The following is a 23746-nucleotide window of genomic DNA, read 5'->3' on the forward strand; positions in this document are numbered from 1 at the left end:
AAAAGGTATTTAAAAGTGGAGTAGTTTGCATGTAGGCTTAAATTATATTAAGAACTGTTCAGGGGTGCTTATGAGATTCAACTTGGAAAAGTTTATGAGCATTGTATAATAGTGTCATTGGTGACTGAAGTTTATACTTTGTTGTCCTTTATTGATAGCGTTTTGATAACAACGGCCTTCTGCAAGTAACAGATTTCCTTCTCATGTTCCCTGTTGGGCTTTCTGAAGTGCAGCTTTAAAGAGCTTTGTAGATCAGGTGAGTTCTGAGGTGTGACCTGAGCGAGAAAAGGATTGAGGCTTCTTGGACTTTGTTTTCAGCATCAGTTCCTGGGACTGCTTTTCCTATATTTCTGCTGATTTTTTCTGTTCATTTGTTATTTGTTACTTTTTTTCAGTCAAGCCTCAATTACTATATTAAACTAACAGCCTGAACTAATAGATCCTACAAACCCCCTCCCCTCAAAACGAACAAAAAACCCAAAAAACGACCAACAAACAAAAAAAACCCCATCAACCCCCCCAAAAAAACTAACCTGAAAAACACTTAAGCCTCCCAAAAATTTAATAAGTCTTCCTGAAGATTGAAATTATCTCCCTGTTAGCACTGCAATATTTATGATGAATATTGCAGGTTCTAAGAGCCAATGCAGAATGGCTTCATAACTGGTTACCTTGGAAAATAGCTTCCTATTCTGAGGTCTGTTCAGGTGAAGGCAACTGTATTGTCTTTTGTTTCTGTTCTTGCTTGGCTGCAACTGGAGTGGCAGTACAAGCCAACTGTATTTGCATCATAATAGTAGGTGCTATGTTCTGGTGTTTTCAGTGTGAAACAAGTCATTGGTTTTAGGCAAACTATGTAGGTCTGTTATCTGAGCCAGTGTGGTTTCTATGACCGAACTTAGTGTAACTTCTAGCTGAAATGTCCAGAAATGTTTGAAGAAGTGTCAGCTAAATGCATCTTAATTTATGCAGGGCTGTGATATCCAGTACAAAGAATAACAGCAATCACTATTCTATGAATACATGTCCAAATTGCGTACAGAGATACAAAGACGTGTAGATGACTTGATCTAGGTGAAATTAAGGTATTTTTCCATTGATTCCCACCCCCCCCTTTATTGTAGAGAAAAAATTCATACGATATCTGGAATAAAAATTAAATTTGATTGAAATCAGATTTATATTGATAACATTTTTAACACTGGTACTCATCTTCTGTAAACTCTGCCACCAGGTGGTGTCCTAAGATTTGAGATGTTACCTGACTCAAACCAGTGACAGGAAAATAAGCAGGTACTATGCATTACAAAAAAACTAATTTGTTTTTATGAAAATATTATTCATATTTGTAGTGCAAGATTTTTTTTTCCTCATCTAGCCCTAGGCTATCTTGCATTTTGATTGTACATCCTGAGTTGATAGAGCTGCTGATATTCAGTCCTGGGGCAAACTGCATTACAGAGATATAAGAATTCAGACAGACTCCTGTATTTCATCTGCATGGCCATTAATGACTGGTGTCCTAATGTTTGGATCCTTAACTTGAATTTACTTGACACCAGAGCTCCATATACTGAAGAGTGACCTGACTACCTTGGTCTGAGCATCTCATGTCACTCTACAGCTGTTTTTCATACTCCATAGTGACTGTATAAATAGAAGGAGCCCAAGGGAGAGAAGTATCAGCACCGGTGGATCCAACAACATCTTATTGGTCCTCTTCACTCAGGATATTGTTCGTGTTGGGAACTCACCCTGATCTGAGCCCTGCGCTTTTGTGTTCAGTTCTTTGGGCTGTTATCCCTAATTTGCATATGAAGAACAGAGAGGCATTGCTACGATAATGATGGACATAGTTTAGTGAGCACTTGCCCAGTTCCAGAGGGGGGTTCTGAGGGGGTGGGCTGGTCTGTGCCCCATTCTTAGATTTACTTGAAATAAAAATAGACATCAGTGAAAACTCTGTGCTAGGTGTTGCCCTGCCTGTGCTGGTCTTTCGAAGGTATTTCTCTACACTCTCCTGATCTTCAGTTGCCTTCCCAGTATATTGCATAAAGGCAGTCACACTCCTGGGATAGCTTGCAGTTTCTGATCGGTGTGTTCTAGGCTAGATAGTTGAGTTGACTACTGCTTTTAACAGGAACTTAAAGAACTTGGATCTGTGAAATAACTCTTCGCTCCTTGTAGCTCAATGTCAAAACAGTTGAGCACTTGGATGCTCAGTTCTAACATTTGCTGTGCAGTGGTGCTGCTTCAGTGCTGGGAGAGTCTAGAATACCCTCAGTCTGTCATGAGGATGAAATTTAAGTCTTGGAAACCAGGGAGGCATTTACCTTAAAAACTGCTTCTGGTACAAGTAGTTTAATTCTGTACAGTGCATGATAGTGTGATAGAGGAGAATAATGCTGTGAGTCCTGACTTAACTTTAGTAAATCCTTAAGTTTCTCTCTGTTGGTTGGATAAATTGCACAGATTAGCATTTCCAGAAGGAAGGTTAAAATGCCTCCCACATATGCCCAGAAGGAATGTTAACGTAATTGGTAAAAGTTACTGTTGAGGAAGGGGAGAATCACTTCAGGTAGATCTTGAGATAGTGAATTCAGATGCCTCAGGGGAAAGGAAAGTTAGCCTTGGAACCTTGGTGCTTTATTCCGCATAAATCCTGCTCGAGGTGATGAAATTTGAGCATAGGCCTCTGTTATGATGAATTACTTGGTTTTGTACAGCATTCTCGCAGCAGTGCAGGGCTTTGATGTTTGGAGCAGTGTGTAATACAGGGAAGTAGTTTTCTAGTTATATTTTTTATCCTTAAGAAAATCTCTTACTAGGCTGTAGTGAAGCATTACTTAGTTAAATTAGCAATCATTATTGCTTTGGACTGCTTGTATATCGTAATTGCTGGTTGAATACAGCTATCAAAGGCCTATGTGGGGTTCTCCCAGTTTTCCTGTAAAATTCTTGGCAAAGTAAATTGTGCTGATAATCAAACTATATATGGTCTATCCTAGCAGTGGTTGTTTAAGTGCTTTCCAGGGCCTAAATGCATTTCCATTCCTAATTTTTTTCAGCAAGAGGCTTGTCTCAAAGTCAAAATGACTTTGCATCTGCCACTTCTTCCCATCAACTGACTAAAGATTTCCTGAATGCACATTGTGGTGAATTGCTTCTTTCCGCTCTGCTTTCCTCTCCTTTCCCATGTGTGTGGTAGTTGTATTACTGTTCTACAGCTCCAACTAGGACGTATGCAATCTGTTGCTGCAGGAGAGAAGGATCTGAAACAAAAGGAATGAGATTGCTGTGAGGAGCTGAGGAGCATGTCGCTGCAGAGCGTTCTGTCACAGTTGAGCTTCTAGACTTCCATTCTTGTCAAGTGTAGAGTTTCCAGTGCTGTCGGTAGGGACATGCAGCACTTAGGCAGGCCTTTAGACAGGCCAGTACTGCTGATCTCTTTGAGGCCTCCTGAGGATTTCTAGGCAGCTGGAATGCTGGGCTGCCTGCCTCACTGCATGGCACTTGTGGCTTTATATAGTCAGAGTGTTCAGCCACTGATCTGTAGCAGATTTAATCTTGAAGTACATTTTTAATGTATGTTACCCGGTAAGGTTGAATTACTGTGGACAAATGAATGTTGTAGCAGGAAGTAGTCTAATGCCTGATTTTCTTTGTAGACTATTTTTACTTGTGAGAAGTGTGCTCCAACAACTCTCTAGCAGACTTGCTTAAGTTAATTAAATCTGTGTGTGTGCTGTTTCCAAGCTCTGAGCAGGTGCAGGCTCTGGGCAAGTTGCATTTCCATCACATAGCTGTGGAATGCATCTCTTTGAAACAAACAAATAAATATCACTCACTGTTCAGTTACATTCCTGTAAAATAGAAAGTTGTGACATCTCATTTGAAAGCTTTACATTTTGCAGTTTCTCTTTTATATGGTGATGGTATCTTTTTGGCAAAACCTCATGTTTGTTCGCTGTTTACTTATTTTTGAGTAGTTCATTTTCCTGTTAATGTTCCATAAAAAAGTAATTTCCTGTTCTGTGCAGCAAGTTGGTAATTTCAAAAGTACAAAATATTAAATCTAATAAAAGCTTGAACGTTGCTCGGTGTTTCAGGCTTGGGGGTTTTGTTGTTAAGCATTGAAATATGCCTGCATTTTTGTAGGGAAAGTTCGTTTTTAAGTTGTGAGTATTACAGTTTTGTGATAGAAGAGACTAATGTACGATGAGATGAAATGTAATCACTGACTATATGGTTCAAAAGCTGTCTGGTTCTTGTCACTGTTGCATAGTGAGTGAGGGAATACGTTGAATTTATAATGCTTTTCAAAGTACTTAATGAAAGTTCTTTTGCAGTGAAATTGAAGCAGCTCATTAAAGTGAGCCACGGGTTTTCTAGCAGGATTTGGGAGAAAGCTAAGTGTCGCAGGAAGTGGTTTATCTCTATGTAGACAGTAAGTCAAGAGGCATCTGGAAATAGAACATGGGTGTGTCTTCTCCCAGTCTCTGTAGCATCTACTGAATCTCTTTACTTCTGGGTTCTTGCCTCTAAGGGCTTCTCTCTGGAGGCTAAAGCTTTGCTTTTCATAGTGACATCCAATAGCATTTGAATTCCATTAGTATTTTTAGTGCTCTGTCATAAGTAATGAACAGTTGGTTGGGCAGTTATCTTAAAACTCTTCCTGTAATCCTCTATCATTACAATATGTTTTAATTAGCTAAAACAGGTGTAATGTTAGTTCTGCTTACATGCTCACTTGTGTCAGCAAGTCACCACACTCCACTGCCCTGCTTTTCCTGATAAGTCCCATGCTGCTGGTTTGCCCTTGTGCAGAATAAATTCTGTAGATACTTGAGTAATCTTGATGAGATCCTTAACACATGTGTAGGGTATTACTCCACTAAACTAGAAATTAGAGCTAGTGAAGAATGTTGGGGGGAGTACAGACTATTTTAATCCAAAAAGGAAGTATCTGAAATTGATGCAAAGATTAGCACCCTTTCTTTTCAGGGGTAACTACATATTAAAACATCTCTTCTGTATTAGGTAGGTGTTGAAACCTTTGTCATTTGTGTGTGATAATACTTCTCTTAGATCTGTTGTAGCTGTATAGATCTGTGGATAAACAGTGTATTGATGATGTCCTTCTATACTCACCTAATAACCTACTGGATAATCATGAGGCTAAAATATCTCATTTTCTGTCTCTGCTCACATTAGCTTAAACTTTCCTTAACTACTGTCTCAGTTAAAATGTTTCAAAACAAGTAAGACTTTTTGTGTGGGGTGTAACATTTTTTGTTCCAAAACTGCATTTCTGTGTTCTGATCTTCTGTGAAGGGAGGAGCTTCTGCATGCACATCACTGATATCATCTGAATTTATGTGTGCTCTATATGACTTAGGGTGGTGCAAAGTACTGAATTATATTGTACCTTTGTTGGGGGTGATTTGTCAAAAAAAAACCCAGACTGTTACTAACGTTTCAGGTACATCAGGTGCCCATGAGATGAATCTAGAGAATGGACGTTTAAACACTATCAGATATTTTAGTGAGATCAAGAATGACAACCTAGGAATGCTGGTTATGATGGTTGAATCTCCTTGTGTGTTTTAAGTGTGTTTTGTTTTGTATGGTGATGTGGATGTTTGCAGGGAGAAGACTGCTTTATCTGTTGTCTAAAGGTGAAAGGACTACTGCAACTCTTGCCCTTTAAACGGCACAGATGCTGGTGCACATGTTAACTGTAAATGGACATGCATATCTGGAGGAAAAGAGTTACTTGCCAAAGAACCACATTTTGGAATCAGAATGGATGTAGTTTTACTGGCTGATTTTTGTTTGTTTATGGTTGAAGAGGACCACAGAATGCCAGAGCTGCTTTAACTCTGGGTAATCTGGATTCTGTAAAAATTCAGTTCTTGCCCTGTGCTTGCAGCTTCTATTCAGTATCTGATTCAGAGGGTTTTACATCCCTGATATAGAAGGTTCATGGTAAATAGTTAGAATTAACTTTGTAGGGTAAGATGAGGAGGTGAGCCATTAAAGAAGGTTAAGGTTGAAGGTAGTAGCTAAGTTATCTCTGAAGTTGATTAATGTAAGGTAACAAAGCTTGGAAGGATTTATCTTTTTATGTGGAGATGTGAAAATGCCTAGTAGTAAAAAGATACATTTATTTCCACTTTAGGGTGAGAAACTGCCTCTGCCAAGTCAGTTAAAAAATTACCATAATTCTTGATCATTATGCATTTTAGTGTCTTGTAAGAGAGGGAAAAGGCAAAAATTATACCCTGTTTCTTACACAGACTTTGTACTGTCTTTGTATTATAACCTAGACTATTATGTACCTCTTTAATTTAATTGCCATCCTTATGAATTAAACATTATGATAAAATGTGTATACCGTTTAATTTGATCTGCTGCTGCTTTCATTTGCATATATGCAAGTCTTAAGGTGATAAGTATTGAAATGTTTACTATTCTGGTGCAAAGTTTTAAATAATCTCATACTGTTGGGAGTAATTAATGAAAAACAATAGTTTTTATGAATTACTCTAATACATAAGGTGCCCATGTACAGCATGGTGTTAAAGAATGTGTCTTAAAATGCTGTCTAAATTGAATATTGTGTATGTGTAGTTCTTAGGGAGGTTAATGAGGGAAATACTGAATTTAAGTCACTTCAGGTTTTATTTTATGGTGAACAAATTGCCTCATAAATGGTGAAGACTGCTGGTCTTTGATGTCATGAATGCCCTTAGTTTAATTTTGCTGGGGCCTTAAATATCTTGAGCTGTCCTGTGTACCAAAGTAAAGATCTGAATTTGCCCTTCTTGGTTTCCCCAGTTCCTTACCTCTCAATCAGAGTTGAAAAGTGTTTTGCTAATCTGAGTAGATGAGAGGATGCCTACAGACCTCTATTTGCTTTTAGAATGAGTGCCATGTGTTGGAGGACAAGGAGCAAAATGAAAGAATGGGAAGGCTACTTTTTATTATAACTGGTTTAGGTAACTGTTCAAAGCTACCTTATTTTTCTTTACAGAATATTGATTAGAATCACACACTAGTTACGGTTGGAAAGGACCTTAAGATCATCTGGTTCTGACCCCCCTGCCATGGGCAGGGACACCTCCCACTAAACCATGTCACCCAGGGCTCTGTCCAACCTGGCCTTGAACACCACCAGGGATGGAGCATTCACAGCTTCCCTGGGGAACAGTAATGGCAGTGACTGTGTTCACTTGAAAGGTGCCTAATGAAGCCTAAACCAGCTGTGTCAGTTGCTCTAATAGGGGTCTGGATCTTGCTGTATCAAAGGTTTTGTTTCTGTTCTCCCCTTTACCCCACCTTTAAGGTTTTTTTAGTTCATCTAGTTCAAAACATATCTTTCCTAAAAGGAATTGAAAGCAGATTTTTGGTATGACAGTGGTTGTATGCACACAACATCCAGTCTGAAACAGTTCTGAAATCATAGAATCATAGAGTAGTTAGGGTTGGAAAGGACCTCAAAATCATCTAGTTCCAACCCTTCTGCCATGGGCAGGGACACCTCGCACTAAACCATGCCACCCAAGGCTTCGTCCGACCTGGTCTTGAGCACTGCCATGAATGGAGCATTCACAACCTCCCTGGGCAGCCTATTCCAGTGTCTCACCACCCTAACAGGAAAGAATTTCTTCCTTATATCCAATCTAAACTTCCCTGTTTAGGTTTTAACCCATTACCCCTTGTCCTATCACTACCGTCCCTAACGAAGAGTCCCTCCCCAGCATCCCTATAGGCCCTCTTCAGATACTGGAAGGCTGCTATGAGGTCTTCATGCAGCCTTCTCTTCTCCAGGCTGAACAGCCCCAACTTTCTCAGCCTGTCTTCATACGGGAGGTGCTCCAGTCCCTTGATCATCCTCATGGCCCTTCTCTGGACTTGTTCCAACAGTTCCATGGCCTTTTTATGTTGAGGACACCAGAACTGCACACAGTAGTCCAGGTGAGGTCTCACGAGAGCAGAGTAGAGGGGCAGGATCCCCTCCTTTGACCTGCTGGTCACGCTGCTTTTGATGGAGCCCAGGATACAGTTGGCTTTCTGGGCTGCGAGCGCACACTGCTAGCTCATGATCGTTTTCCCATCAACCAGCACACCCAAGTCCTTCTCTGCAGGGCTGCTTTGAATCTCATCTCTGCCCACCTGTAGCTGTGCCTGGGATTGCTACCACCCAGGTATAGGACCTTGTAGGGTGGTTGAAGTGAAATTATGTACAAGAGGTATGAATTCTCTAAAGGAAATTCAGCACAAGTGTTTTCATGAATAGTAGTTTACCTTAACTTACTAAAACAGAATAATGGGGAAAAAAATCCTGAATGTTGGTTCTTTATTTTTAATTGCAGGTATGGGATAAGATCTTTCCAGCGTACTAAGCATGGTTCGAGAACAAAAATGCATATTATGTCACGTTGTGTACAACTCAAGAAAGGTAAGGAATTAATGCCTTACCTCCTCCAGTAGTTACTAATCTTAGGATATGAATATGAACTGTGTGTAAGAAATGCTTCAATTTTAAAATTGTGCTAGGTGTGAGAGTTTTCCCCTTTACCAGGAATATATTGATCAAGATCTATCACAAATTGTATATTTGCATGTGCCTCTAGAGTTTCTTTCTTGAAATGAGCTGTGCAGTATGCTTGCTTCTGAACGCTAAAAATATTGAGGTCTCCGAGTTGCTTATGTTGTTGTGTAAAGCTACTAAAGTGAAAAGCACTCAAGGTTATTTAGCTGTAAATTGTGATGAGAATACTGTAATACACAAATTTTTTGTTCCTTTAGGGATATGTGTGTTTGCATATGGAAGATGTGTATCTGCTGTGTGCTACATATCGTGTAAAGTCTGCTTGGAAACTGAGTGTTTCTTAGTGCACCTTCATATATTGCTTAGAAGTGCACCTTCATATATTGCTCAGTACATGGATATATTGCAAGTTCCAGTGTATTAATTAACACAACTTTTCAAGGTTGAAGATGTTGCTTACCCTTTGTGGGTAGGATTTCAAGGACTAGAGAGAACAGTAATTAGTATGTGTTCTGAAGCTTTCCAAACGCTTTGGCTCAAATGCCAAGAGAAAGTTAAATCTTCTGAGCTGCTTCCTTTTGCTGAATTATGACCGTTCTTTCTCTTCAGCAGCTCTCTTTCAATAGCAGTAAGTTATAACAGCACTGGAGCTCATGGATCAAGGTTGCTGTAGACAACAAATTGACATGTTAGATACATCTCAGTTTCTGAAGTACATCTAGCAGTAAAATTGTATGTGATGATGAAATTTCAGCTGTGTCATAATATAAATACAGAGAGACTGCTTGAATCGCATGGGAAAACAGCGGTTTAAGGACTGTGATTCTGGAGGATGATATTGATGAGACTTGTGGTTTAAGCCCAGCCATGCAGCCTCTCTCTCACTCTCCCCCTTCTTTCCCCCATCCCGGAGGGATGGGGAGGAGAATTGAAAGAATATAACTCCCATGGGCTGAGATAAGAACAGTCCAGTAACTAAGGTATAGCACAAAACCGCTACTGCTACCACCAATAATAATAAGGGAAATAACAAGGGAAGAAAACACAAATGCTCACCACCTGCTGACCGATACCCAGCCCGACAGAGCAGTGATGTAGCCCTTCCCAGTAACTGCCCCCAGTTCTACACCCTGGGCATGACGTGCTGTGGTATGGAATACCTCTTTGGCTAATTTGGGTCAGGTGTCCTGTCTGCTTCGTCCCGGCTTCCCCTCCTCCCTGGCAGAGCATGAGGCTCACAAAGTCCTTGGTCAGACTAAACATTACTTAGCAACAACTAAAAACGTCGGTGTTATCAGCGCAGTTCCCAGGCCGAAAGTCTAAAACACAGCACTGCACCAGCTACTGAGAAGGAGAAAAATGACTGCTACTGCTGAACCCAGGACAGACTTCAGAAAAAATGAACAACAGTAACTTGTCAAAAATCAGTCTTATGAGCTTTGCTTCATGCACTCTTGTTTGTCTTTCTCCTGGAGTTCTGCTCCCCTTCTGCTGAATTCTTATGACTCCACTGTGTCCTTCCTCAGGAGAGGTAACATTATAAAACTTCCTGAGAGTGTGACTACTCATGCATTCACAGTCATAATGGCAATTGCTAGAGCCCTATGGGAGTAGAGTACACCTTCCTGCGAGTCAAGGGGTTCTCAAAAGTGGGCTTTTCAAATATGATACTCTGCTTTGTTTTGACTGATTTTACTTTTTTTCCCTATGTTGAAGGAGATGGAAGAGCACGTAAGAAGCATGCTCCACCACAGAGAACTTGAAAACCTGAAGGGAAGGTATGAGAACAATCTTGAATCCTTCCTCTCAATACATTGTATCCATAACTCTGGAAGAACTCATGTCCTGTTTCCCATACAAGCTGAATTGCACAGTTTATTTTTATGTATCACTTGGTTGCATGCCTTGTGATAAAGCTGCCAATGAGCATGTTCTCTTAAAGTCAAAAACTCGGGGTTGATTCAGAGAAAACTCCAAGAACAAACTTGCCAACAAAGTTTCAAGTTGACAGGTATTCTTTATTGCAGTGCCAGGAGGCACGGGGGATAGCTCCTCCTAAGGGTTATCACTGTATTGCTACACTGGCCATCCTGATATAGTCACTGGGCATACACACATATTTATGAGGCTACACATGAATTACATCATTTTCCAGAAAGTTTCCTGCATGCATACGAAGATGTGGTGGTGGTCTTTGAGAGTCGCTTACTTCTCCCAACAATCTTCATAACTTCTGGCAGCCTTTGAAGCACCAGCTTAATTAACATTACGGACATAGCAATAATCCTGTCCTTCGACTCATCACTTAGTTTAACTACTCCCATCCTGGACTTCTAGTTCCAGATACTCCCCATCCCCAGGTCCTGGGTTTTTATTCTATATTTCTTACACTGTTTGTACTGAGGTCGTTAAGAACCTAGAACTACATCAACTACCTTCAAGCATCTCGGTTATTTTTCATTACAAAGCCATCAAACTTAATGTTACTTAGAACTGAGTACATTTTATGCTTTTGTGCCTCCTTGTCTCAGGGTAAGCAGTGGTGTGGAAGAAGGTTCTCCCGTATTTCTTGGACTGTAGTGACATAAGATTAAAGAATGCGTTTTTAAACCCGCCAGTTTCATGCCTTATTTCTTGGAAGCTCTAGAGCTCTGCCTTTGGCAGAATCATGAACACTGGTGGTTTTATTTTTATTTTTATTTTTTAAGTTTTTAATGATGTAGAAACAATTGTTGATCTTTTAAATGACTTTGAGAAGGCTGGTATCTTGGGTGTAAAGTCTACATCTGCTTGAGTGACTGCCTTGTCCTCTGTTATCTTAGTCTAGTTGTTTAGTTAAGGGACCTTACCACAGTGGATGTTGTTTTCCTTCTGTTTTCCTTCATTTTATTTGCAACCTTTGGAAAGCAGGAGGGAGAGACTTGAGGGGTGTTCGAATATCATCCCGATAGTTTGGAATCAGGGTGTAACCAGAGTGCACTTAAAAGTGCTTTCAGGTGCATGGGTTTTGAGGTAACTAGAGAGATCAGATAGTCTGCACTGCAGTATTTGACCTACAAACTAATTGTTAACCATCTTGCAGCACAAACTTTATGTACAAATAATAATTCTCTTTTAAACAGCTTTTAAAAGACTCAGAAGTGATGCTCTTTCAACTGTTAGGAGTGTGGGAGATCTATTTTTGTTAGGACATCTATCTTACATCCAAGAAGGAAAAATTGTAGACTACTTCTGTTCACATGCTAGCTTTTTGTTCATGTAGCTTTTATTCTGTTTTGTGTAAGGTGAGAGTAGCTGTTAGGACTCCAGGCCCCTGTTTTAAAGAGCCTAAGTATCAAAAAAAGTCTGAGTGAAATTAAGACTCTGATCTATACTATGATAAGTACTAATGCCAATATAGATCAGTTGTGCCAGGTTGAATTCTAGTAAAATTTTTGAACTGTTTTGATCTGTAATTTTTCAAAAGTAGAGGAAGTTAGAAACTTATTTCTCTTCAGTAACTGTGTATATGCAGAGCATATGTATAGCTGCACAAAAGTGCCTGCGTTTGGAGTAGAAGATCCTGTTACAACCATGGCACAGATTAAGACATTTGTTTGAGCCAGCTGTATAATACTGTATACTGCTATTTTGTGTAGTTGCTAAGTGTTGCTGTAGTTTGTCTGAATCAGCACCTTAAAATGTCTTTAGGTTAAGACTTGCAGAAAATCTGTGGCATATGTGTATGCCTGCTTATATCTGCTAATATTCCAAATTCTCTAAAACAAAAAAGTAACTTACTGCAGGGCAATAAATAAAAAGATACTGCTTACCTTGATATGCATGTTAACTGTCAGTAAATATCCTCTGTTGTCCAGTTTCAACTTCTATTTATTATTTGTCTGTGGCTTCACAGCAGGTTAGTAAGCTGGGAAAGAATTTGCATCTTCAGAATCTCCATCATCAGCTTGTCTTTAGGCAGCAGTTATGTGGACTCTCAAAGTGCTGAAATAGAAAGAAAGTTAAATAGAAAGAAAATTAAATACTCTTTCCCCCTTGAAATTAGATTTGGTTTAGTGGGATTCACAAAATCTTCAAGTTGTTTGGATTAACAAAGTTGTTGTGTCACATTGAGAGAATTTATGAAAGCAGCTTTTTGGAAGCCATTTCTTTTTATTTGTTTGTTTGTTTTCCAGGTAAAAATTGCTTTGTAGTGAAGATGGAGGGCATAAAAATTATAATAAATTCCTCACGTTCCCCCCCCCCCCTTTTTTTTTTTTCCCCTCCCTGCTATTGCCATCCCTACATTCTTGATTGGTTGGGGTTTTTTTGTTCTGAATTCAATTAGTTGAAAACAAAACCAAAAAATCCTGAATAATTTTGGTTTTGTCTCTGCTGTGCTCCACACAGCTGGGTATTGGGAGCTAGGAACACTCTGAAATTGCCCTGGGATTGAGTGCATGGGGGTATTCAATATCGTTCTTGTTGAGTGTGAAAAGGATTTGTTCTGTTGCTGAGCAGCTGGGAAGGAGTGGCTCAGAAACCAAAATGTCCTCAGCACTAGAAACTGACTTAGGGCTTCTGGTCAGCTAACTTGTAGAACATTTCTGTTCTGGAATTTCTGATAATGACTCTGAGATCAGCTTAAAATTTCACGTATTTCAGCATCTTTTTTCTGGCCTTCTAAGTTCCTATTTTACTATATTTTATTATTTTTTTAGTTTGTGACTCCTGAAGGTAATAGTGATTTCTAGAAGTTATATACTGTGTCCGCAGTGGCTTACTTGCAAGTGATCTGACAATGCCTGGTTTTCCATTTCTGTAAGACTGAAATTTGTTTCAGCATCATTACCTTTTCTATTAGTAAGGTAACTGTCTTCACTAATTCTTTCAGAAGAATGCATGGAAGATGTTTGTTCCCAAAATGAATAATGATTTTCATTTTTCACTGTGCAGCAGCAGGCTTCTGTGCCTCTTCTCTTTCGTCCCATTTAATTTTAGTCTTACAGTCTTGTAAAGCAAAAGCAATTCCAACTAGCAACAGCTGCCTGAGTGTGGTTGAATTGTGTAACAGAGGATAATGCCATCTTACCACCTTCAAATTTAATACCCAACTAGAAGTCACTTTTTAGACTTCCTGTGAGGAAGAGGTAAAGGAAATGCACATATCAGTTCACACTTTTCTCCTTTTAAAGTTAAGTTAGTAAGAGCTAGAGTAGTTTTCTGAAACATTTTAAGGATCTTCTGTTTTTGCAGTCTTACACCATGTGATTTATAAGGAGAATTGGATGTCAAGTACAAAGCTTTAGCGTTTTTTGTTGTGATTTGGGTATTTTTGAGGATTTGGAGGGGTTTTTTAATTGAAAGCGAAGTAACCCTTTTGTACAAGGGACATTGAGTCTGCCATCAATTACAGTGAATAAAGCTTTTGGATGTTTTTATACTGAGAATACTACTGTCATGTTTATTTCCAACTGCTTTTAGCCTTATTGTTGAACAGATAAGGTTGTGTGGTGTTCCTGTATGGTAGGGAAATAACGAAGACATGATCAGTGTATATCATGGAGTGTGCCCAGTTCTGGTTGCTATTAATGGAGGTAGGGGAAGGAAAGAACTGAAGGAAGTGCAAATTCCTTTAAGTATAACTATCTGAACTCCTACCAGTTGATCTACAATTTCAGCAGTTTTTCACACAGGAAAACAAATAGTGTCAGTTTTTAGGTTCATATAGATTAAAAACAGGACAGACAAGCCTAGTCACTACCCACTTGAGGCTTTTCTGTCCAGACTGTCAGTTGGCACAAGAGCCACAGCTTTGTAATTAGAAACTTGCACATTAGCAGTGATAGAGTTCTTCATCCTTAGGCCAGTTGTTAACTCACTGCCTTTGTCCAAAGCAAGTAAAACTTTACATTTATTTATTTAGTTTATAAATGAGGATGATGAAAATTTCATGACAGAATTGAAATATGGGCCTTGGATTTGGATTGTTCTCTAAAGCCTAATTAGTACCACTGAGATGTTTCTTGTTGAAGAGTCCTTATGACTGAAGTGGAATGTTATGTAAAAAGAGCACCTTTTTCAGCAGGAAGACAAATTTCTGTTGGCGGTTTGCCTTGTGTGGTGACCTAAGTTTAAAACAAGTCCTATTGACAGTGCATAGATGTGCCATCTATGAGCGTGCAGAGGATTCTTCTGATGGCATTAGTAAAATTTATTACTGTATTTGGTTATCTTTATTGGGATTAATGAGATAGCCCAAGTACAATATATATGTAGTATGAGCTTTGGATATTTATTAGTAAGTGTGAAGTGTGCAAAATGAAGTACACCCCTGTCTGGGAAGTACATACTAAATTTGTAAGCTGCTGACTTTGTAAATGAAATTTATCCAAATGTTTAATCTGAAATTAATTAGGCTGCAACATACAAAATAATAAAATGTAAAACGAGTAATTTTTAATAACCAGTCTGTTTAAAATAGAACCCTCTCTAGCTGTGTCTGAATGGCTGCATCGGTTAAATCTTAACTATGTTAGTAGGAAACCCACAGATTTCCAGGATACATGAAACATAGAATCATACAATCGTTAGGGTTGGAAAGAACCTTAAGATCATCTAGTTCCAACCCCCCTGCTGTGGGCAGGGACACCTTACGCTAAATCATATCACCCAAGGCCTAGCTGCTGACACTTCATAAACCACTGCGATAAGGATATTGGCTTAATATCTTGAGTGAAAGTACATCTCTTGATCCTTTTATCATTTAATTTTTAACTTTTCTCTGAAAACCCCCAAGGATTCATGTTGGTCTTTTGCCTTTATGGGTCCTACTTTTTTATTTTGACCCCAGTCATGAACTGTGTGGTGCTATTCTAAAGGTACTGTTATCAGACTTTGGTCACAAGAGCATCATGGGGATATGCATAACTGCTTTTATGATTTAAATGGCAGAATTGAGGAAGATATTCTGGAGGCAGGCAGAGAGTCCTAACTTGATTCAGCTGAGTTGTTTGCAGTGGATTATGCTTTTGTTTTTTCCTTTTTTTAACTGGTGAACACATTTGCCTTGTTTAGCTTTATTATGAGCCACGTATTTCCCTAACAGTGGAGTATTGAAAGGACTTGTCTGGAGAACAGATAAGGTATTTTTAGAACTCTGAATATCTTTTTTAAAATAATAATAATAAAAAAGTTGTAACCATAATCCAATATTCACTGAAACATGAGTAAAGCCATTTGTCTGACACAGCTGTCAACTTCCTACAGCTGAAATAATTTCAGTATTTTTTAAGATAAGTCCTCTAAAGTGGAAAGCAGACCTCATGCACGCTTGAACCAAATAAAGTACAGTGAACTGAAGAAACCCTCTCATCACTCGCTGTGCTGTGGAGTCTTTGGATTCCAGGCAGCAGTCTCAGCTGTCCCAGTTTAGGCTGTGTTGTATCAGGATTGGTTGTATCCATGTACTGCCTCCTCCCTTTTCTAAATTTCACTGGGGGAAGGCTCAAGGCAAGGATTAAATGTAGAAGCTGTCACCAGGCTTCCCCAGTGCAGCTGGCACCATGGATAGGCTTCAGAGCAGCTCCTGCTAGCTCTGTAAGCCTTCCACTCTGCCTCCTCGCTCACTATGTTTCCTCTGAAAAGATTTTGAGTACAACAATTCAAGAAGAATTCCTCTTCCCTGTTAATGCAGCTTTATTACCAAGTCTTTACCTCTTGATTGTTGGAAAAAAATCTTGTAAAAAAACTGACCATCGAAAAACTAGACCTTGAAAGAAAAAGCCAAAGAAGTCAAGTAACTGAAATATACAGAACAAAACCTAGTTGCCTTGAATTCAAGCACATTCAGAGGAAACAAAGTAAGACCAGAGATACCTGCCATGCCTGTTGGCAGTGTTGAAAGTCCACCCTCTGCCTCTCTTCCTAGGGACAGCAATCATGAATGCCGGGTGTGCAGAGTGACACTGGTGGGTTTGTCAGCATATGCCAAGCACATCTCCAGCAAGCTGCACAAAGATAATGTTTATGACCATGACAGAAATCAGGAAGAGAAAGAAGAGGCAGAAGAAGAATATCTTGACAAAGAAGTCATTCAACTAATCAAACAAAGGAAGGAACGGAACCGGTGAGTTTCCTCTTGGGTCATAGAACTGCTATTAACACAGGATATGTTCTTAAGACTTAGGTGCTTGTGAGATCTAAACTGCTTTTAGCTAGTGTACTTGTTATGACAATAGTCCAGGAGCCCCAGGTGGATATTGTACATTCAGCATGTAAATGTGTTTCTGCTGAATGTTCTTGTTCTGTGGATCTACTAGTGAGGAAGTACAGCTATTCTCCATTATGGATAAAACCAGTCCCCAGTGTGGAATCCTGTGTTTGGAGAGCAGTAACGTTTTTATTTTAGTGTTTGATACCCATTTAACTCAAAGGCTTAATAAATGTGACAGTAGTGCTAATATTGTTGGGGTGGGAGGTGGTTTTAGGAACCTGGCCTTTATTGAGAACTGTTGCTGACCATGCTTTGTTATAAAACTTTAATCTGTTTGTTTTTACGAGTTAGATTGTTCTGCTGATGTTGCACTAAAATCCCATAGTTTTTCAATGAAATTTCATACCTGTTTCATCTTAACTAAGCTAAACATAATTCTAGTGGCTCACTATGAAATAGAAGTATTGCCTTTTATCTTCCATGTGATTCCGCAAGTGTGTGTTGCAGTTGAGAATATATTGTTTGAATAGTCTTACGGCATGGTGATGGTATGGAAGGGGCATATAATTTTTGAAGGGAACTCTTGCTTGCTGTGGCTAAAAGTTTCAATTGGCATCTCCCAACTGCAAAATCTGTGGAGTTTATTTGGTTTTGACACCATTCTGTCATATTAGGGTGTCCCTGTACTGCAGGTTGGTAATGTTTTCATGTTGGTAGCAATGTCACCACAGGTTTTGTGGTAAAGGAGTAATGTTGCCAGTACAGTGGTATTCTGAGGCAGCTGAAATCTTAGAAAATCTGTCTCTACTGGATGCCAGTTTGAAAGGGGAAAAAACCAAAAGTACATGGATTAAGTTACTAATAACAGCAAAATTGTTTCCATTAGATCATAATCTAGTTGAGTCAGCTCCTAGAACTAATGGTATCACTTAGACACTGTTTTTTTTTTATTCCTTCTCTTCCAACTCACTTTATCTTATGCAGGAGGCCATTTCCCATTAGAGAGCAATTATTTGTGAATCTTTTAGCAAAACTGGAGCGGTTTAAAAGCTTAGGAGGTGCACAATATGAATATTCAGTTTATTCAAAAGTGACTCAATTGGTTTTGAGTAATAGTGTGAAATTTTCCTGTCATGCTTGTCCAGGGATCTAGGATGAGTATATTTCTATAGTGTCAGAAAGAAGCATTTCTGTAATCAGTTTTTGGAAAAACTTTTTAAAAAACCTCCTAATTGGTTGAATAAATACTTAGAACATTTAGACTGCTGACCCTGGGAATAGCTCTTGGTGTTAAGGTAGCATTTAGCTTTAAATGTACATGTGATAACTTACCACGTGTTCATGGTAAGTTGCCAAGATAAGTACTATCCAAAGGGCAGTAGGTAGTGCTTCTGGGAGGCTCATACAGACTCAGCATTGCATGCTGTAGGCTATTCAAGTCTTTTAGTTAAAACAAGACAAAATATTTTTGTATCTGAGGTGCAACTTGTGTGGATATTTTACATCTTGTGTTTAACCTCAGCTTTATGAACTGAGACATGATCTCAGTTGTTTTTTCCGGTAAGTAGGATAACTGCTTTTCTCAGCCTAACCTTCATTCTATTCTGTATCAGTTCATTCAAGTTACTCCATCTAATACCAATGAAATAGTCTTAAGAAAAATAATTATCTCCCTATGAATGAGTTTTATCAAGATTACTCAAATTACAAAGATTATATGACAGAAAGAAGCTTTCTTTTTGTTTGTTTCTTAGTAGTCCAATAACTGGTAAATAAAAAGGTATACTATCTTCTGAGTTAAACAGAAGTATTTAAGAATTAGTCTGTTGAACTGTCCCTGCACCAAATCAGTTTCTCCTGTAAGAGCAGTTTTGAAATATCATATTTAAGTAAAGGTACAACATCAGTTTTGAAAGTCAGGCACTACAGAAGCCTGAATAGCAAAGCAGCTAAAGAAGTTATCTCTGTTTTCTCTTTATTAAAAGAAATTTTCTTCCCAGTGCAAATAAAAAATAAAATGTGTGGTTTGTGTGCTCTTGGATTTCAGTGAATGGCATCAGAATTTAGGTTTTTCTCAATTGTTTTGTAGGCAAACTGAGCCAAGCTGTGCAAACCAAGAATTAGAATGTGATGATAGGAGATCACAGAGAAGGCGAGAAGAAAGAACTACTTACAAAGGAAGAGATGCTTATGATCAGCCATCATGGCATCATCATAATGCACCACAGAGGGACAGGAAGTGGGAAAATTATGATTATATTAGTCCTAGACAAGGCAATTTTTCACACTCTCAGTGGAACCTTAACAGACATTCAGGTGGCTCAAAGGAACGCTTTGGAAGGCATCAAAATGTTTCGGGAAGCTCTTCAAATTGGCATAAGTATGGGAATTCTGGAAGTGCTTGGCATCCAAGCAGGTGGGGAGGAGGAGCATCAAATTGGCATCACAGTGCTAGGGAGAGAAATTCTGCTTGGCACTTGGAAGGAGCAGGTAATTTTTCTATTTGGAATTCTAAGTGTTACGGAGGAAACTGGAAATCTGGTTCTCGTGGTTCAAATGGCTGGAATTTTGGAGGCTCAGGAGATACGTATTCAGTAGAACCTGTTAAATATAATAAGGAAAGATATGCATGGCAGGAGAAAGACACTGATGTTCCGCCATACAGAGATCGAAAAAATAGGAAGGACTCAGTTGATTTTACTAGTGATAAATTTCCTTTTGAGGGGGCTTTGGATTTTGGTACGTTAAAGCAACCAGAAAGCAAAACTTCAAGAGCCAGTGGAAAAAGTGGCAGTCCTTCCAGAGATAAAATGCATCGCTGGACTCCTTACCCATCCCAGAAAGCTGCAGAGCAGCAACCATGGGCTGAAGATAATGTATCTAAAACTCCAGATAAACTGGAGTCTGTAATTATGCCTCTTACTGATTCACCAATGAAAGGAAAAACTTGTGAAGTCAGTGTTAGCCTTTCAAAACCTAAAAACTGGGAAGCATTTTCCCCTTCTAATGTGACCTTGGATCACATTGAGGCTTGCAAAGTAATGAAAGACTGTTCCAGTGGTGAAAAGCCTGACAAAACTGATGGCACAAGTAATAAGATGCCATCATTGAAGGTTCCTCTTCTGAATATCACAGATACTATGTTATCTTCTCCAAAGCAAGACAAAAACAGTGTCTTGAAAAATTTCAAGGTTTTGTTATCCTCAGCTAGTGGTGAAGAGCAGAATCATTTGAATGCACTGAACTTGGAAACAAACAGTTTCTCCTCTTATTCGTCGAAGCTGCATGGTGCATGTGCGGATAACTTACAAAACAACAAAGATGTCCTTGGTAGCCATCTTGGAGAGACTGTTAATAACTTGTGTGAAACAGAACAAAGCCCCAAAAATATTCAGTCCACCCATTCCTTGCAAAATGTTCCCTTAAGCTCTTGCAAGGATGCAAGTGACCAGAATAGGGGAGAAATTGGGAAAACGCCACCAAAGGACAACTTCAGACTAGATTCATTAGAAGATGTGAGCGATGATGATTTAACAAGAGGTGAAAAGTTAGAATCAAGAGCTGAAAAGTTGTGTTCTTCTGTTAGTTCTTGTTTACCCTGTGACACTTCAGAAGGTAAACCTGCTACCCCTGAAAAGGGTGATGATGAAAAGCTGACTGCTTCAAGTATTGCTCCTGCTGATCTAAAAGATTCTGTGTTTCAGATGGACTCCACAGTTTCTCCATCAAGCGGTCAGAACCATGAGCATGTAGATTTGAAAACCCCCTTGCAGGATCGAGAAGGGGATGAAGAGCAGGTCAAGTCACACGATCACTTTGAAATGGAAGGTTTTGAAAATCCATCAGATCATGAACTGCAAAAAGGAGGAGGCCAGTCAATGGGCCTGCTTCCTGATTTAAGCAAACTTGGCCTCCCTGCATCTCTGCAACGAGACTTGACACGACATATTAGTTTGAAGAGCAAAGTTGGAACACATCTTCCAGAGCCCAATCTCAATAACGCACGGCGCATTCGGAATGTGAGCGGGCATCGAAGAAGTGAGACTGAAAAGGAGTCAGGACTTAAACCCACCCTCAGGCAGATTCTTAGTGCTTCCCGGCGAAATGTAAACTGGGATCAGGTCATCCAGCAGGTAACCAAGAAGAAGCAGGAACTTGGCAAAGGCTTACCAAGGTTGGTAGCTTTTGGAACTAACCATGCCTCTCTGTGAGCATGTTGAGGGGGAGGGTTGTTTCTTTCCAAATCTGAAATGAATTACAGAAACCTAACACTAAGACTTGAGAATGAAGCGTGCTATACCACCATCTTTTGCATATACAGATAATACAGAGTTTTTGTCATTGCTTCCTGCTGTAGATGTCTATCTATAGATAAGTAATAGTAGTCTGCTGCTTAGGAAAGATTCTGATCCAGTTCATAATTGTTGCTTAATATCTGAATATGGACTCCAGCAGTATATTTGCTTTTCAAGTTATAGTAAGTGGAAGAATATAATAATGCAATTGGGATGTGAACATTCCTGTGTCAGTTTCTTATTTCTTCATTTATTCAAGATTACAAAAATGCTTGCATTGCTGCAGGCAGAATAAATGCTTCCTCTTCATTTGTTAATCTTTTCATCTGATGCGCAGCTTGGTTTTGTGCTTAAAGAAAGCTATTTTATAATACTTCACTTCTGAAATTTTCTTTAAACCTGAAGTTTTTGAAGTGTCTTGAGAAGATGTCATATTTGCTTATTCCAAACTTGGTTTGGAATAATTACAACATGATTTCAGACTTGGAAATCATGCTGTCAGTTCATAGCTGCTGGATCTAATTTTGTGACACATGAAACATATTCCATTGCCAGGTGAGACACAAAGGACAGAATACCAATGTAATTGAGTTGCTAGATCTCTTAAATGCAGTAATATGCTCTTGGGGAAGGGGGAGGCTTTTTTCTAGATTTAGCTGCCTTGTTACATGTATATTTATTTTTCTTTCTGTCTTGTTAAAGGTTTGGCATCGAAATGGTGCCTCTTGTTCAAAATGAGCAAGAGGGTCTAGAACCTGGTGAAGAATCTGATCTGTCTTCCCTAGAAGGATTCCAGTGGGAAGAGATTTCCTTAGCAGTGCCTGGCTCAGCCAGAAAACGTAGCTTTTCTGAAAGTAGTGTTGTTGCAGACAGAACTCCTTCTGCTTATAGCTTCTTCAGTGAACAAGCCAAAATAAAAGAAACTGGGCAAATAACTGCAGACAGCCCCTCGCATCATATAACATCTGGGTATGAGGCAAGTGCCGACACTGAGGCTGACTTGAAACAGGAGATATCTTCTCTGCCTTTGTCACCAGTTATGTCTGAAAAAACTGAGACTAGTGGAAGGAGTCAAAGTCTACCAGCCACTTCTGAGGTCGCAGGCCTCACAAAACAAGAGCAGGAGAGCCCAGAGAAGAGAACACCTCTTCTTGAAAAACAAAATGTGCTAGAAATCTCAGAAGAAAACCATCCAGCTTCAAATAATGCTTTACTTCTTACATTGTCTAATAACATAGATGCAGCTACAGACAGCAGCTGCACATCTGGTACTGAGCAGAATGACAGCCAAGGAATTGGGAAGAAAAGAAGAGCAACTGGAGTAAGTGTGCAGCTTTGTCCAGCTTTGGTGCAATAAGAAATGTTTTTTTCCCAGTCAGTGATCATTCAACCTTGGAATGATCTCTGCAAGGAGGAATTTATTTGATTGTCTTGTACACCAGATAGCCTCAAACTAATTTGCGTTTTTGACTGCATTTTTTAAAGATTTTTTTTTCATTTCTGCCTTCCTAGTGCAGGACTTTTGCTTATTCTTTTTTAATTAATAGGAATGGTAAATGCTCTTTAATTTTGATTTGTAATTGACGTGCTATGCTGGTAAATGAGAGCTATTAAAATAGTTCTGTGGAAGAAGTTGCTGTTGTAGGAAGGATTTGGTGTTCCAAAATTTAAATGGAAGATAGGCTGTAGCAGAAATTTGTTTTCCTTAAATGTTTCTGGTTTTATGGTCAAGAAAGGAAGGACAAACATGTCTACAAAATTATATACTTAAAATTATAGCCTTAACTCTGAATTTGTTTCACTGTCCTGTCTTGGACTTACCCAGAGGGGAAGAAAATGTTTCTGGTCAAAATCCTCAGAATGGTTTTGTTAACTGCAGAAAGGGATAATTTTAATTCCTCACTGATTTAATCCTCTAGACTTCCAACTAAAAACATAGAGCAGAAAATCTGACCCAAGTGTGGTCTTAACATCTGAGCAAGTAGAAGGCTGTTAGCTTGGTTAATATTTTTTCCTCGTTGAGATGAAAATGTGGCACTCACTTTGTTGCCCTCCCTTGTATGAGAATATACAATTAATTTTGTGAATTCTTCTCTATGGGTACAAGTAGTAGTTGAAAAGACAGTGGATGTTTAACTTTCTGATTTAGGCAAAATTGCTCCTGTAACTTTTGTTAATAAATTATTTTACTTGCAGGAGGGATCCTCTCCTGAGATCCCTAGTCTAGAAAGAAAGAATAAGAGAAGAAAAATCAAAGGTAAAAAAGGTGAGTGACTGTCATACGTATGTGCATCTGGTATAGAGGTTATAACTAGTAGTTGCGCTATTAATACTGCTGACTAAATACTAGTAGTATTTTGACTTGGTTAATATGTTAGTTCCTTGATGTTACTTTGGTGCTGCTTGGGCTCTTCCTGAAGATCATGGAGTAGACTGCTGTCAAGTCTGCAACACTTTCTTTGAAGCTTCCTATCTTAATTTGTCAGGCGTTATTTCCAACAGAAAACTTTGTGCCTCCTTTCTGCCTGCAGTGGACTTCAGAAAGTAATATAGGAGCATCTTTTACAGAGTACTGTGCTCAAGAGATTGCAGATATGAGTCTTGTGGCTTTAAGTCATCTGGGACTTCAAGAATGATCTTTCATCACTGGGTTTTCTCTTAAGCTGCCCTTCCTCGGCTTCTACATTAACTGAATAATTT

At 39.1% G+C, this 23746-nt stretch overlaps 1 protein-coding gene across 2 annotated transcripts in view; it reads left to right on the forward strand.

The window, feature by feature from the left end:
• Positions 1–23746, forward strand: part of ZNF106 (zinc finger protein 106) — a 35783-nt gene that overhangs the window by 609 nt on the left and 11428 nt on the right. For both annotated transcript variants that reach the window (XM_062635691.1, XM_062635692.1), the window contains 7 exons: positions 159–256; positions 8379–8464; positions 10274–10335; positions 16467–16664; positions 18841–20925; positions 21749–22367; positions 23243–23312. In XM_062635691.1, the coding sequence (XP_062491675.1) occupies positions 8411–8464; positions 10274–10335; positions 16467–16664; positions 18841–20925; positions 21749–22367; positions 23243–23312 (3088 nt within the window). In that variant the 5' untranslated portion in view covers positions 159–256; positions 8379–8410. The remainder of the gene's footprint in view (positions 1–158; positions 257–8378; positions 8465–10273; positions 10336–16466; positions 16665–18840; positions 20926–21748; positions 22368–23242; positions 23313–23746) is intronic.

This window comes from Pezoporus occidentalis, unplaced genomic scaffold (assembly GCF_034315485.1).
Source record: "Pezoporus occidentalis ecotype Australia unplaced genomic scaffold, CSIRO_AGI_Poc_V1 ctg46, whole genome shotgun sequence".
NCBI classification, from domain to species: domain Eukaryota; kingdom Metazoa; phylum Chordata; class Aves; order Psittaciformes; family Psittacidae; genus Pezoporus; species Pezoporus occidentalis.